The sequence below is a fragment of the Callorhinus ursinus genome, unplaced genomic scaffold (genome assembly GCF_003265705.2).
Source record: "Callorhinus ursinus isolate GAN/ISIS: 27379988/994484 unplaced genomic scaffold, GSC_fseal_2.0 scaffold29, whole genome shotgun sequence".
NCBI lineage: Eukaryota > Metazoa > Chordata > Mammalia > Carnivora > Otariidae > Callorhinus > Callorhinus ursinus.
In genome coordinates this window covers 13,369,440-13,383,683 of record NW_027397091.1, presented here as the reverse complement: position 1 = coordinate 13,383,683, position 14,244 = coordinate 13,369,440, and the positions used below count along the sequence as shown (strand labels likewise).

Below are 14,244 nucleotides of genomic sequence, written 5' to 3'. Positions count from 1 at the left end.
TCTGACCCTGATAAGCCACTTGAACTCCTAATGTCCTTCAATTTTTGTAATGCTTTTTTATAAAGTGAAATGCCCTGGGGATGCAGCGTGGCTCTCCTGGACTTATTTTTCACATACTGGGAAGGGCTAGGCAATAAAAAGGGGATCACTTTGAAAGGAAGAACTTCATTTTCTCCCCTCAGCCCCAGATGCTGTAGAAAACATTGTGAGCACAAGCAACAAAAATGACTAAGGTAAATATCTGTGTCTTTAAATATGTATTTTACATATAATTATAATGTATCTATATTAAATAGATACATAGTAGAGTTCTAGCTCACTGGCTGATCTTGGCCTGAGCCTAAAATCCTACATGGGAACTGCTTTACTGGAGAAACCTATAAACATGATTCACCGGACACCATTGAATGGAGGCACATTTCGTCCCTGAAGAAGAGCTCAGACAAGAAGCAAACCAGTCACTGCTGCATGCCTCTCTGCGAAAGGCAGCCAGTGGGCATGTTCACACGCGGAATACTATACAGCCGTGACAATGAACACACTGTAACTACACCCAACAGGGTGTATGAGCCTCACAAACATTGTGGTAAAGCCCAGGAGGCCAGACACGAAAGACAGTGTCCTGTGTGATTCCATTAATGTGAGCTTCAAAAACTGGCAAAACTAATCGATGGTGGGAGAAGTCAGGATAGCCTTGTCCTGGGGAAAGGATTGTGAGGGAGTATGAGGAGGGCTGCCTGGGTACTAGCAGTGTTGTCTTGTTTTTATCTCGATGCTGATCACACAGGGATGTCCACCTTTTGAAACTTCACCGGGCTGTGCATGTGTGCTGTTTTCTCTGTGTACACCTCAATTTTTTAAAGATGAACTCCTCAGAATTAGTTATCGGGGTTCCTTCCAAGCAACTTTTCCCAAGTTCAGCAGTGTGTCAGGTGTGGCGGGGGTTCCAAAGAAGAATGACCTACTGCCTGTGACCTCAAGAACCTTCTGGAAGTTTAGTTCTGTCTTCTGTCCCCAGCCCTACACCTAGTCCTTGGGTTTTGTCATTTGCCAGAAGGAGTTTGGCCAGCCCACTGCCAGCATGTGGCTCTGGACACAGCACCAAGCCTACCATGCCTCACTCAGATACTACTGAGCACCTGAAGCTCAATGCAGGGAATACAATCAAAGCATTTCTTTGGCCAAGGAAGCAGTCTATGGAAGGGGAGCCCAGGCTGCCTGATCCTGCCAAGCAGAGGTTGGTTTTGCAATGTAACAATTCTCCTGTAATATTTGCAGTTCACTGAATGAGATCCTTCTGTCTCAAGTTTCCATGGAGACATGCTAGTGAGTTCATTTAAAGAAAAAGGCACTACCTGCACCTAGTTTACTGTTCTCTTGATGGTGGTATCCTGGCAGGGAAGGGCTATTCAGTACTTTCTCTTTTTCTTTTATTTATATTTTTAACTTTCCCTTTTCATTGTACCCTTTGGGCTCTAGTGGCCCTTTAAAGCCCCCCCCCACCTCGTGAACTAATGATGACAGATGTTGGTGCCCGGGTGTGAATACCCTCCGTTCTGTCATTCTGTCGGAATTCATCTTGAAGGCAAGTTGGTTGTGAGCATTAAATGCAGCCTGTGGGAGACCTACAGCAGGGGGTCTGCTCGGGAGCTCCAGAGGTGATGGCCGCCTGGCTCTGGGCATGCTTTAGACTGTGAGAGAGTTGCAGCCCCACCCTCCAGTGCACAAGCTCCTCATCATCCTTGTTCCAAACACTTGACTCTTGACCTGCCAACAACAGGCCATTTCCTCACATGCATTTATTGCGTCGCAAGTATTGGCTGGTGGGCCGGGTGTGGTCTCCCAACGTGCACTCGTATCCATATTGGAAGGACCGCAGCTCCCTCTAAAGTTGCTCTTCTCAGCTTCCCTTCCCCCAGGAAAGTTGAAGTCTGGTTCCCCTTTGCCTCTGATGCAAATAAGTCCTGGTGTAAGATCTTCAATTTTCAGCAATTGGTTTGGGCACCTTCTTGCCTCCCCCTGATTGCTCTTTCAAGCTCCTTTCCTGAGAGATTACTGTGAGGCTAGTAAGTTAGGTATATTGAACAAAAAAGATAGAGTCTGAGTTAAAAAACCCTGTTTTTAAGTCCCCTCTCCTGATTAGTAGCCTTGTGCTAACTTCTGCAACAGAGTCCTCACCCAAAAATGGGTTTGACAGTAATAAAAGCAGGTAATTCTAGGCAGAGTATGATGATAGCATAAAATTAGGTGAGTTCAGAAATTTGGGGGCATGGTGCAAGGTTTTGTTCTCGTGCTTTGGGGACGGCTTCACACGGGTATGCATGTGTCAGGACTCATGACAGATGGTCCGTTTGAAGAATGTGCAATGACTGCATCAGCAAGAAATGAGAAGATTTTTAGAAACCATAAATTACTATACAAGTGTTAATGATTAATAATCCTCATTATTATGCTTAAGAAAACAGATGAATTTTCCTCCAGCAGAGTGTCTTGTTTCAGAAGTAAATTTCAGGTTGGCAATTCAGAGAGGAGGCCAAATTCCACTTCTCTGGGCCAAGGTTTCTCTGTCGTGGCACGATGACCCTGGGAACGCAGTAATGCTGGCGTGTGGGTTGTCCTGTGCATCATAGGATGCACCCCCGTCCCTAGAGGGACAGTCCACCGAAAACGTCTCCAGACACTGCTGGACATCTTCTCTGGGGCAAATCACCCCTGATTGGGAACCCTTCCTTCTAAGGCCTTAGCCATGTTTCACAGACAAATTTCTTTGTTACTCAAAGTCTGTAATTATTATGTTCAATTTCAAGGTTTGTGATAGGATTGTCTATATTTTTGAAACAAGCTGAGACTGTAATAAAGATTTAGGCTTAACCACCCCACCCCTGCCCCCCACCCCCTGCATTCGGTCCCATTCTGTTATAAATAACATTTGCCTGACCTGAAATATTTTAACTATTTTTGTGTGTCCTGTTTTCCTTTAATACATCCTGCCAGCAGCCGTGTCTGATTCCATCCCCAGCATCTCGGATCCTCGTCCCAGACATGCTTTGCTTGCGGTGCCAGAGAAGGTGGCGAATGCTGTGACACACCACGTGCGGCGGGGGGAGGGGGGCGGCGCAGGGGGCTCAGAGCAATTAATCTTAGTAAGAATCTCTTTTCATTGATGATTATAGGCTTTGCAAAATGCTTTGTAAATATTAGTACTTGGAACTGACCCGCTTGTCCCCAGTATTTCATTTTCCTTTGGTTTATAAGAAGGATCCAAAGCAGACAGTGATGGTACCATTTAAAAATGCTAGTCAGCAGCACATTTAGCATTGTACAGATGGCTGGCCTTTTTTTTAATCAGCTTTCTATTTAATAAGTAAGTTGAAGGAAAAAAATAAGCAAGTTGGAAATGACTTGTTAAAAAATAGGATCTTAACTAGTGCCGCTGTTGCTGGAAAGCAGACCCTTCCCCACCCTCCACCCCCATGCCTGGCACCGCATTGGCATTTCTCTGGGCATCGTCTGCAGGTGGACCCGAGGCCGTGTCGCTGTGAGTCCCAGAAAAGTCACCTGCGTCATGGAGGCAGTGGCTGCCTTCCCTCGGGTGGGTCTGGTCACAGCCAAGGCCACACACATTCCCACGTGCTGTTTCTAATGACAGCAACAGCTCTTTCAAAGTGGGTGGCGAGTTGTTTTCTGGAATTTCTTCTCTCCTTGATTCCACCCAACAACATCTAACCCATGTTTTGGCTTTTGTCTCTTCCTCAGAAATACCTCAGGGACTTTTTCAGTGTGATGCTCCAATCTGCGACATCCCCCCTGCACATCAACAAGGTGGGGCTGACCCTTTCCAAACACACCATCTGTGAGTTCTCGCCGTTCTTCAAGAAGGGAGTCTTTGACTACAGCAGCTACGGGACGGGGTAGAGCTGGGGTGGGGGATGGGGGACGGAGGAACCACCAACGCAGTGCCTTCTCGTCGAAGGGGCCCTCCCAGCGCAGGGCGGCCTCCCACGCTCGGTCCGAGGCCGCCTCGCCAGGGCCTACCAAGTTCCCGAACCTGGAACTGGCACGGTTCGCTTTGCTGATGGGGACCCCGACGGGCAGCTGTTGCTGGCCCATTGCCATTGAATGTGGCCTTTTCCCCATAGTGCTTCCTTTTCGTCACAGCAGAGTCTGCCCCAGAATGGACGTGGCTGGGTTGTCTCAGGCTCTCTGAGCCCCGCCGGCCCAGGACCTCCCCAAGTGAGCGGGCGGCTCACCAGACCTCCCTTAAATGACTGTCATCTGGTTTCCTCTTCCACCAAAATATATATCTTATTTTTTATATTCCTCCCATGTGGCTGGCTACGTCCCAAGAGAAGCATTTTAAATGATTTCATTGTATTTTTTTTTCTTTTTCCCTCATTTGAGTCAGAACTTTTGTACAATACCTAACCACCGATGTTTACACAGAATTTCATATTCTGCAAAAGGGAATTTTGGTCCAATCATGCCTGGAATCTTCCATGCTTGACAAATTGGATGTAGGTGACATCACTTAAGACTTCTGTAAGTCCGTACAAATAGGATATTTGTTTAATCTTGAATATTTGAGGAAATTTCCCAAATGTAAATGGCTATTGTGCATTCTTGAGCTTTCTCCGCTAAGCACAAAACAAGCGCATAGCTGAATGCCTATTTTTAAATATTATTTTTTCCACATTTTTTGTTACAGAATCTACTGGATCTTTGGCTGAAAGACTAGAATTTATAGTAGTTATTAATCCCTTAAATTACTCAGGACTTAATGTAGCATTGCACATCTATGTACAGTAAAATACTGCTTTGTTTTACTAAAGAGAAAAACGTGAGTAGAGAAAATATAAATGTCGTATATATGGAAATGTATATAATTCTACCTATAGATTTATATATGTACACATGCCTGTACCATAGTTGTATCAAAATATATAATTGTTCACACCAAATTTATTAAAGGTATTTGCTTTTTCAAAATTTAAATTGAGCTGCTATCAATATTAAATGAAGTTATAGAATCTATCCTGTAGCTCAGTTTACTTTAAGTTTGCGACATGATCATCCCTACTGGTCTGTTTAAAAATTTATCTAATGTATTTGGAAAGACCCGTAATGTATAATTTAGCATTTGTGTTGCAGAAGATGCCTTCGGAGTAACATTTGAAGCCACAAATGAATGGGGTAACAGAACATGTCTGCATTTGGTCTTCTAGAATATGCCTGTGCAACTAAGCTCTCCAACCTGAAAAATATGTTTAAAGATGCAGTTATCCCAATAAGGGGGAAAACTATTATTACACTAATTAGGTGTCATAGTCTAACATGAAAAAAATGACGACTTTAAAAAAATTGCTACAGAAAGACTTGCTTTTGTCTGCAGCGGTGATTGCAGGCATAGGTTTAGAGGCAATTACCACCCGAGAATTTAAACGTAGAGATTAAAGGATAAAAGCTGGGAGATAATAATTAACCAGAGGTCATTTATTTAAAAGGAGTCACAACAATACGGATTGTCCCTCATTTGCTGAGTAAACCAAATGGCTTTCTTCAACGGACCAGACAATCTGTCCCCTGCCCTTTTTGACCTGTACCGGAGGCCAGGCTCACATTTCACTGAAATGACACAGGATACAGTAATACCGTGGCAAGAGTAAACAGACCTGTGTTTGTAAGAAGTGCGGGAACCAGAGGACCCTTTGATTCCAATCCTCATCGTAAGTCCTCGGTGTTGAGCTTGCAGTTCAAGCACTAGCTGGCTCCGGCTAACGCCAGCTGTGGCGGAAGTGGGTCATTTCACCTCTCTGAGCCTCAGCCTCCCCATCTGAAAACCAAGCTGTTGCACAGGGTGATCTCTAGGTCCCATTCTAGCCATGCTCGCGAGCAGGGGAATAGCTGCTCCTGGTGGGTGGGCCAGGGCAGCCCCTGGTGTGTGGACGTGAACTACAAACTTCTAATCAGACACAAAGTCAGCCTGACCTAAATAAAACATGAGGGAGTGTTGAAAAGCCAATGAGAAGTCTCACCTAAACAAATAATGGAATCCCTTTCTGAAGTGAAGACAAAACAGACGTCGGAGTCAGCATGACAAACTTGAAGTTTTCTTAATTTAGACTGATGCAAAGGAGTAAAAGACAGTTAGCACATGCTTATTTTATTACTTCAAGTGCATCAAATAAAGTAATGCTAAGATGACCATTTTAGGCAAGTCAGATAGAGGTGCCGTCAATGTATACATATTTTTGTAGCCAGTTGGACAAATCTAAGGAACTTAGAATTTATTTAAGCTCTTTTAGCATGTCCTAGGTCTTGCTTCCACAATAAAATATGTGCACCAAACCTGTTTATAATCACAAGTAGTATAGGCACCTTCAGCCTGGATCCCGCCCAGGCCTTGCTACTTTGATTAATTTGGGCATCTGAATAGGGAGTAACCAAGGCATGCTGGCTCCCTAATGATGGACATCTAGAAGATTCTCTGGCCCATAATGTGGAGATGCCTTGAAGATTCATGAATGGGGTATCCAGGCCCCAGGGCCACTTCTATTTACATTTTATGTAGAAAGATTCAGTTCTGCTGAATTTGGCCCTGTTTACCCACTCAGTGTTCTAGATAGCATACGTGGAGTCTGGGCAGAAGCAACCAGAAGTTTCACAGCTTAGAGCATCTGTGAACTCAAGATGTGTAGCTGCTGCAAGGCCTCAGTCTCCAGCCTCAGAGCTGAAGCACTTTGGTGTTCTGGGCCAGGTTTCCAAGATGAGATTTGGATCCCTCTCCACCAGTGCACAGTCCCATGCCTGCTGCATCATTTCCTCAGACATGCTCTCAGAGATGGAGAGCAGTGTTCTGTTGTCATGTGGCTCATTAATACTTATGCTGAGCCTACCACAAGGCAAGCCTCATCTCCTTAGAAGGAACATGGGTATCAATCAAGACAGTCATGAGAAAATATTCAGTGGCGTCCCTCTTTCCAATCAGTAGTGTTGAAAAGAGGTTTTTAATACACTCCTTCACAAATACCTAAAATGATGCCTTGAGGTGTCATTAGTCCAGAGTTGAACTTTTCTGCCACATGAGGCCTTTGTCTTCCCATATTCTTACACACGTGTGCAAGAGTAGTTCAGATTGGACTTTGTTACTGGATAAGTATTTTCTTTTTCATTTTGGATAAGATGAGTAAAGAAATTTAGGCAAAATAATTCCATGGCAAAATCAACTGTCAGTTTTATTTAAATTAATCGTGACAGGTAATCTTTGTTTTGGGAAAACTGATTAAAGACCGTTAATCCAAGGGCACTCATTCTTGGCAAATTAAGCCTTGTCAGTCCCTCCTTTTAATGGCAGGGTTCTTTCCACAAGCAAGAAGAGGACCTGGTTATTGACTTTTTTGCTTCTGTTTAGAGTGTTTTTTCTGATGATAATTACATGGGTGATGATTCTGTGGTGCTGAAATTTTGAATTTTGTACAATACACAGAATTATTTCTGAGTTGAAACAAATCCAGCATTTGTTACAAATTTCTAAAACATCATATTTCAAATTGATCCTACAGTGGTACCTGGGAGTAACTAGGGGCCATGTTGGTGTTGGCCCGGCTGTTACCTTCAGAAGCCTTCTTCATTTTGGCAGCCCAGTAGAACCCTGTTACATTTTGAAATGGTAGAAGAGACAAAGAGACGTTTGGCTGAACTGAAGGGGTTCAAGGATAGGAGTTCATCCTTGTTCGCTGCAAATAGCAATTCGCATCACTGTAGAATTCTGCACACTAGGCTCTGGCACTGTCTCCTGAGGTTACCCCATGCCTTCCTAGAAAGTTCTCCCTTTTGTGTATCTCTTGGAAAATGACTAAGTAGAAAACGTTCTTTCTTTGACTATGCCCATTTGGTACCCCTTCATTTGAACATTAAATAATGAAGTTTTTTTTTTTCCTCTGAGGGTTACCTCTCCAAAAACTGATTCTTCTATGGGAATTTGAGGTTCATCAATTTGATTTTGCTCCTTCTCCGTTGCTGGAAAGGCAGAATCTTCCCCATTCAGGGAGAGAGAAATAAATGTGTTTGCAAAAAGATACACAAGCCATCTCTCTTTATGCATTGAAAACGGAAAGTGCACAAGGTACAAAATTGGCAATGCGTAGAGGGAAATGCATCAGCAGAAGGCAAAAACCCCATAGGGTCAGCATACAAAGCTGTTCGGTACCATTAAGGCAGGTCACCAGAGAGAGAGAAACCTTTCTCTAGAATTTAAGACTGGGGAGAGAAATGTGAAAAATATGGCTAAATATCTTCACTGCTTGAAAGCAGAGTTATTTTCCTCAAAGTGTCACGAATCCTTATGCGCAGTTAATATTTGCAGAAGTGTTTCCAGTAGCACTTAACGTTGTGCCTGAGAGCTTCTCACTAAATTACAGCCTGAGGGTCTGCTATTCCTGAGTCTCCTTCTCAGTCACGCGGAAGGAAGGAAGGAGGGAGGGAGGAAGACGGCAGCTGCTTTTCCAGAGCTGTCAGGGAATCTCTTAGAGGAGAGAATCACAGCGAACAATCATATCAGTTTGTGGTGATTAAGAGCTTTTTTTAATATTTGCACTTTTGTTGATTCTAAATTCTGTTAGCTTTTCTCCTGAAAACAAGCTAGAAACCATTATAAATGACTCTTTTTTGTATGGTGTTTTAAGCCCTGATTTTAATGAATGTAATAAGTAAAGTTGATTCACAGTGGGTGCAGTTCTTTGGTTGCAGAGTGATATTAAATACTGGCTGTTTATCCTTTAAAAGCAGATGGGGAAGGTCATGTTTACGTGATGCAGGATTGTCTTTGCCTTCTGGTACAAGGGCAGCAGCCTGAGTGTACCCACGTATAGCTACTTTTCGTACAGAGTGTGTGGCCAGAGAGTGTGGTGCCCCCCTCGGGGTCTGAGGTGGAGTGTTCTGGGGTGGCGCATGCATCTGAAGAGCTTGCTGTCCACTGGGCCCGCTCTCTGTCGCACGTACGTGCTGTCTAGTCAGGAAACCGGTACCGGCTGGCCCTGCCCCACGGCACACACCACCGCCTGGACCCACCTCTTTCGCTCCCTGTGTAAGCCATTCCCCTCCGTGCCTCACATACCCCACTGGCCCCTCTCTTGCTCTGTACCCCTTGAGGGCTGGGTGGAAGGATGGGCAAGCCCAGTAAGCCTCAGAAAGTTCATAAAGTACAGACAATTCTTGCCCTACTTGGAGCCATCTGTGTACGTGTCACGGCCACCATCCCAGGCCCTTCCTGCCATGGGGATGGTGAAGGATCAGACCAAACTGCAGCCATTCCTGTGATTCCACCGGCCACATGCTAAGTGTCAAGTTCTTAGCTGAGAGAGAACATGGCACAGAGAATGTAGACCAAACTGGCCGTGTTCTACTCATTCCTGGTTGTTAGAGAATCGGCCTGCTCATCATTGGTACTGCACGTGTCACCAGTCATCCAACACATACTCATGAGCATCTTCCACAGCCTACCACGGGACTGGGCCCCCCACACGAGGGTGAGCAGCACGGCCAAGGGCCTGCCCTCAAGGAGCTCTCACTCCACTCAGCAACCGACCAGGGCTTGCATGACCACATGACAACAAAGCCTGATAAATGTCATGGAGCAAGAGGAGATGGTGCTGGAGAGAACATACTAGACAAGTGATCTCATCTCGGAGGCTCTGCCATTTCCCCGAGCTAACACCTGAGCAATGAGAAGTGAGTGCCAAGGAGGCAGAGAGTTTGCTCCAAATTGAGGAAAGTGTGTGCAAGAGGGAAAACACTCATCATCGTTGTCACATAAGGGAACATCCGGGACAGTGACAGATTGGAGAGAAAGACAGAGGCCAGAGGAGAGGGCACCTGAGAGGTTGCTGGCCGAAATTTTGTAAATGAGATCACGTTTCCCATCAGCTACCGCTGTTTTGGAAGGATATTCCCGGAGAGGAAGAACATGTAGCAACTAGGGCTCATCCTTTAAAATCTTATGTAAAAAGAAACAAACTTCCTGACTAAAGGTTAACAACCAAGGGACAAGATCCGGGTGCAAGTTCTGTTCTATGCCATCTCGAGGCTGGCAGTTCTGCTCTTAGAATGCTGACTGTTGGTGTATTTCAGGTTCTGAGATTTCAGGGGCTCTTGCCTTAGAGAAGCATGATCTTCCCCGAGCCTCAGATATCTTGCTGGGGTGTGTCCAAACCTCCATACCACAGTAGCCAGCAAACCCAAGTAAAGTTCATGTCTTGTCTTTGGGCTGCTACCTAATCCTTGCTTTGTAAACAGAAGAATAGGGAGCCCCATGCAGACACAGCTGTCAAGAAACGATGAGCTAGTTGTGGAGTTTGGTTTATGATTTAGACCAGCTATGGCACAGGGACACTGTATCCTCCTTAAGGCTGGGGTGCCATGACCTGCAGCCCCATGTGGACCTCAAGTCCTCTATCCACCTTCTGAGCCTGAGTACAATCATCCCAGCCTCCCTCTGGGAGAGAAAAGATTGTTTTCAGATTAAACTAACAGCCTATAACCCATCCTTTGGATGTACAGAGAAGCCTCTTGGCTGGCATAGAAAGCAAAACATCTCTCAGCTAGCCTGAGACTGTGGTTCAATGAAGCAGGTCAGTTTCTGTGGATCAGGTGGCTCGGAGGCTGACATCCCTAACCCAGGGTCTCCAGAAACTTTCAGCCTGGTCCAGTTTGTATGAATTTGGTGCTGCCATTCAAAAGGACTATTGCTCTTCATGCATTCATTCACTGGGCCATTTAGCAAACAAATCTGTTGAAGTTAGAAACCAGGGCCCTCTGGTTGCCCCTGACACCACTTTTCGGCATCAGGTAATGTCAGCTTCCTGTCGCCTCTACTGAGTGCCACGCAAACCTCTGCACATGTGACCCTGACCTCGTCGAGCTGGGTGGGGCTCCTGAGAGTCTCAGATACTCAAATACTCTTGGAGATGGCAGGAGCCCAAAATCCATGAACATTCTGCTACCAGTGTCCAAGCCTCTTGTGTCCTTATGCCAAGCCAAGCATTCAAAGCATAGAAGGAAAGCCTCCATCTGTTCTGGAAAGCCTGCCAGTAAGGCAGCATCTTGTGGATGAGGAATAGGTTACAATCCACAAAGGCCCCAGAGAATACAACTTTAGCATACTTTTAATACCTCCATGGAGGTCTGTGTTGCTCAGAGCGGCCCCAACAGAGGAGCCAGTTATTTCTTGGATTTTCTTCCCATGCCTGTGATGGGGCCGAAATTGCATCAGTTGAGTTGTACCACCTCTGAGACATTCTTCAAGCTCCCAGCAAAACTACAGGTTGTGAGCAGGACAGCAGTGCACCTGGCTGAAGAGAAAAGGATGTCAGAGCTAGAAGTAAAGCTGGAAGAAGCTGGAAGGAGCCTTGGGAACAATCTGGATCCAGGATCCATTTGGATACTAGACAAGACAGTACACAGGTGGATGGAGGGGACATCCTCCACCAAAGGGACTTGAGATCATGTTGCAAAAGTGCATTCCCAGGTGCCAGGCAAGCCCATCACACCAGCAGGCTGCTCTCTGCCCACGGTTACTACTTGCAGTCTGTGATTTCAATCCATCTCTTAGTTTACCAAAAGTAAAGCAGCTAGAGGGAGGTTGTGGCTTACCCAAGCCCCCGACCTGAGCCTCAGTGTCCTGGGTTGACTCCAGGCCCGCTCCCACTGCCCGGATTAGAGGAAAACGCTGAGTATGTCGATCACGGATGAGTCAGGAGATAGAGAGCACCCCACTTATTTTCATAAAAAGAATTTAAAATGATCATAGTTAACGTAAAAGGTGAAAAACAGAGAACTCAAAGGTATCACAGAGATAGGAACTGCAGGAAGCAGTGGCCTCCCTCAGGGCTGAGGGAATACGAGAAGGAGGCTGGAGTTACTAAAACTCGGCAGCATGGAGGAAAGGGCCCCACAGAATTGAAATTGAGAGCTCAAGGAGAAGGGGGCACCAGCGCTGGTGCTGGTGTCTGAGCTGGGGGAAGCGACCCGTGGGGCTGGGACCCAGGCCTCCGAGGAGGAGGAGGACGTGCTTGTGTCTCTGCTTGTCGGCCCGTGTTGGGAAAACTACAAGCTGGACTCAGCGGCTGTTCCTGGGTGGAAGGAGTGTGGCTGAAGCAAAGCTGACAGGAACAGGAAGTCCTCTCATCAGGAAGGGGAAACAGGCCGGAAGCGTGGCTGCGATGGCACTCCCAGGAACAGAAAACTAAAGAAACACATCCGTTCTTCTACCCGAGCCTGTGGTCTCCCTCAGGGGCCTGTCTTGGCAGAGCCTAACTGGGATCAGCTGGCAGAGCAGAAATAAGGGTTGCAGATCGCGGTCCCTGCCTCCCAGAGCAGAGAGGTGTGGGTTTGGGGCTGGGAGATATGCATTCACTAACTGGCCCCCTGAGCTTTTGTTCCCACTGAAGCCTGGACCTAACACTCACCAGCTACCAATCAATTCTCAGAGAACAATCTGGAATCCATGCCCCCAGACCCCCACCATACCCCGTGACTGGACATCCTTGAAGTGCTGTGTATGCCAATTGCCGGGCAGGGGACACTCTACTCTGGGACTTAATCTGCATGTCCTCTGCCCTCTAGGAGCTTACCTGCAAAGGGAAATTTTGTTCCCAACATTTATCAGATGGCCCAGGAGACTGGACACTCTTGTCTCTGAAAGTGGCCACAGCCACGTGGGACCTGCCTGGTGCGATGCTCATCGTGTGGCAGTGATACCTCGAGTATCTCCTGCCTCACCCAGGCTTTGCCACAGGCTAGTTTCCTGAAGTGGAAAGGACTGTTTAAAGACTGCTTTAAAAAGACAAGGAACCCAAGCATCCTAGGACACCCACTCCTGCACGGAAATGACAGTTGGTTTTTCTCTGTTCTCCCCTTACTTAACCAAGAAAGTCACTTTGGAAGGGTCTGCTCTGATCCCACGACCATGGAAAGCAGAACTACAGTCTCAATAGGCCCTGCAGGCATCCATGAGGACTTTTCTAGGGCATCTAACAGGGGAGCGAGCTCTGTGGTCCAGGGCTTGGGGACCCGGAGTTTATATGCGGTGCATTAAATGCAGTAGTTTCTCATGTTCATCTTGCAACCGACATAGGGCCCTTACTAGCCTGTATGGGATCACCTCTATTCTCTCCACTGAAGGTGGGCAGCTTCATCCCTCTGCCCAAGTAATCTGTAGGGCTGCTCACCTGAGAAATTACTTCTCTGTGTTTTATCCCCACGAGAGGCAAGATCGGCCATAACATTCCTGGCACCGGGCCATGACACCGGCCTTCAAGGACCTGAAATGGCTGTTTCCTTGGCTGCTGTGAACTTCAGAACTTGGGAATAGATATTTCCTGAAAACATGTAACATCCCACGAACAAAGACGTTGGCGGTGCGTTCTCATCCTTGTTTATCCCAGGCTCTGGTTGGCCTTTCTGCTAGACTGCTTTCTCACGCGGAGGCCAGTTCTGTGAAGCAGTGAAATCCAAGGCTTGGCTTCCCATTTGAGACTTCCTGCTCACCCACACAAGGAGGTAGATCAAAGGGGAGTGGACTCATTGGGTATGAAGGAGTTATGCAAGAAAGGAGTTATAGAAGAGAACTGGCTGAAGAGTCTAGGATCACAAGAAATCACGCTGCAGACATAGAGTAAGCCTCCTGGCTCTGGGGCTCAAACTTCTCTAATTATCCAAATGAAATCTTCAAGAAGTGAAATGGACATTTAATAGTTGCTTGCTTCCACATCTTACCCCTCCAGTCGGCCCACAATGGCGGGGCTGATATTTATCTTTCTCTTAAAATGGATGCTGTCAAGGGAACTCAAAGAACTTCATTTATTTTCATTAAATTTCCTGGTATCTGTGACAGACGATCAGCTCATGGGCGTGGGGGATGACAAGTGGTTGAGAGGACATCCGATCACAAGGAAAGCCTCATCCTATAAAGGTACAGAAGTGTGAGTTTTAACAGTCCCTGCCACCTGAGAAATACGCTGTCATGGGGCTTATCAGTGGTGATAAGCAAAGCCAGACCTACGAATGCAAGGGAATTCAATTAAAAGTGAGGTTTTTCAGAAGGGGAAGTCTGAATAGACAAAACCTATTTTAAGCAATCTTTATAATTAGCCGATCATCCACTTGGTAAAGAGGGAATGGCAAAATACAGGTAATTCAGAAAATTTGTTCAAGCACTTAGGTTGAACTTTCTTCTCTACTACCTTATAA

At 46.2% G+C, this 14,244-nt stretch overlaps 1 protein-coding gene across 1 annotated transcript in view; it reads left to right on the top strand.

The window, feature by feature from the left end:
* Positions 1–5,031, top strand: part of KIF16B (kinesin family member 16B) — a 312,760-nt gene extending 307,729 nt beyond the window's left edge. The window contains exon 26 of the mRNA XM_025876849.2: positions 3,757–5,031. Coding sequence (XP_025732634.1) covers positions 3,757–3,915 — 159 coding nt within the window. The 3' untranslated portion in view covers positions 3,916–5,031. The remainder of the gene's footprint in view (positions 1–3,756) is intronic.
* Positions 5,032–14,244: the final 9,213 nt, after the last annotated feature.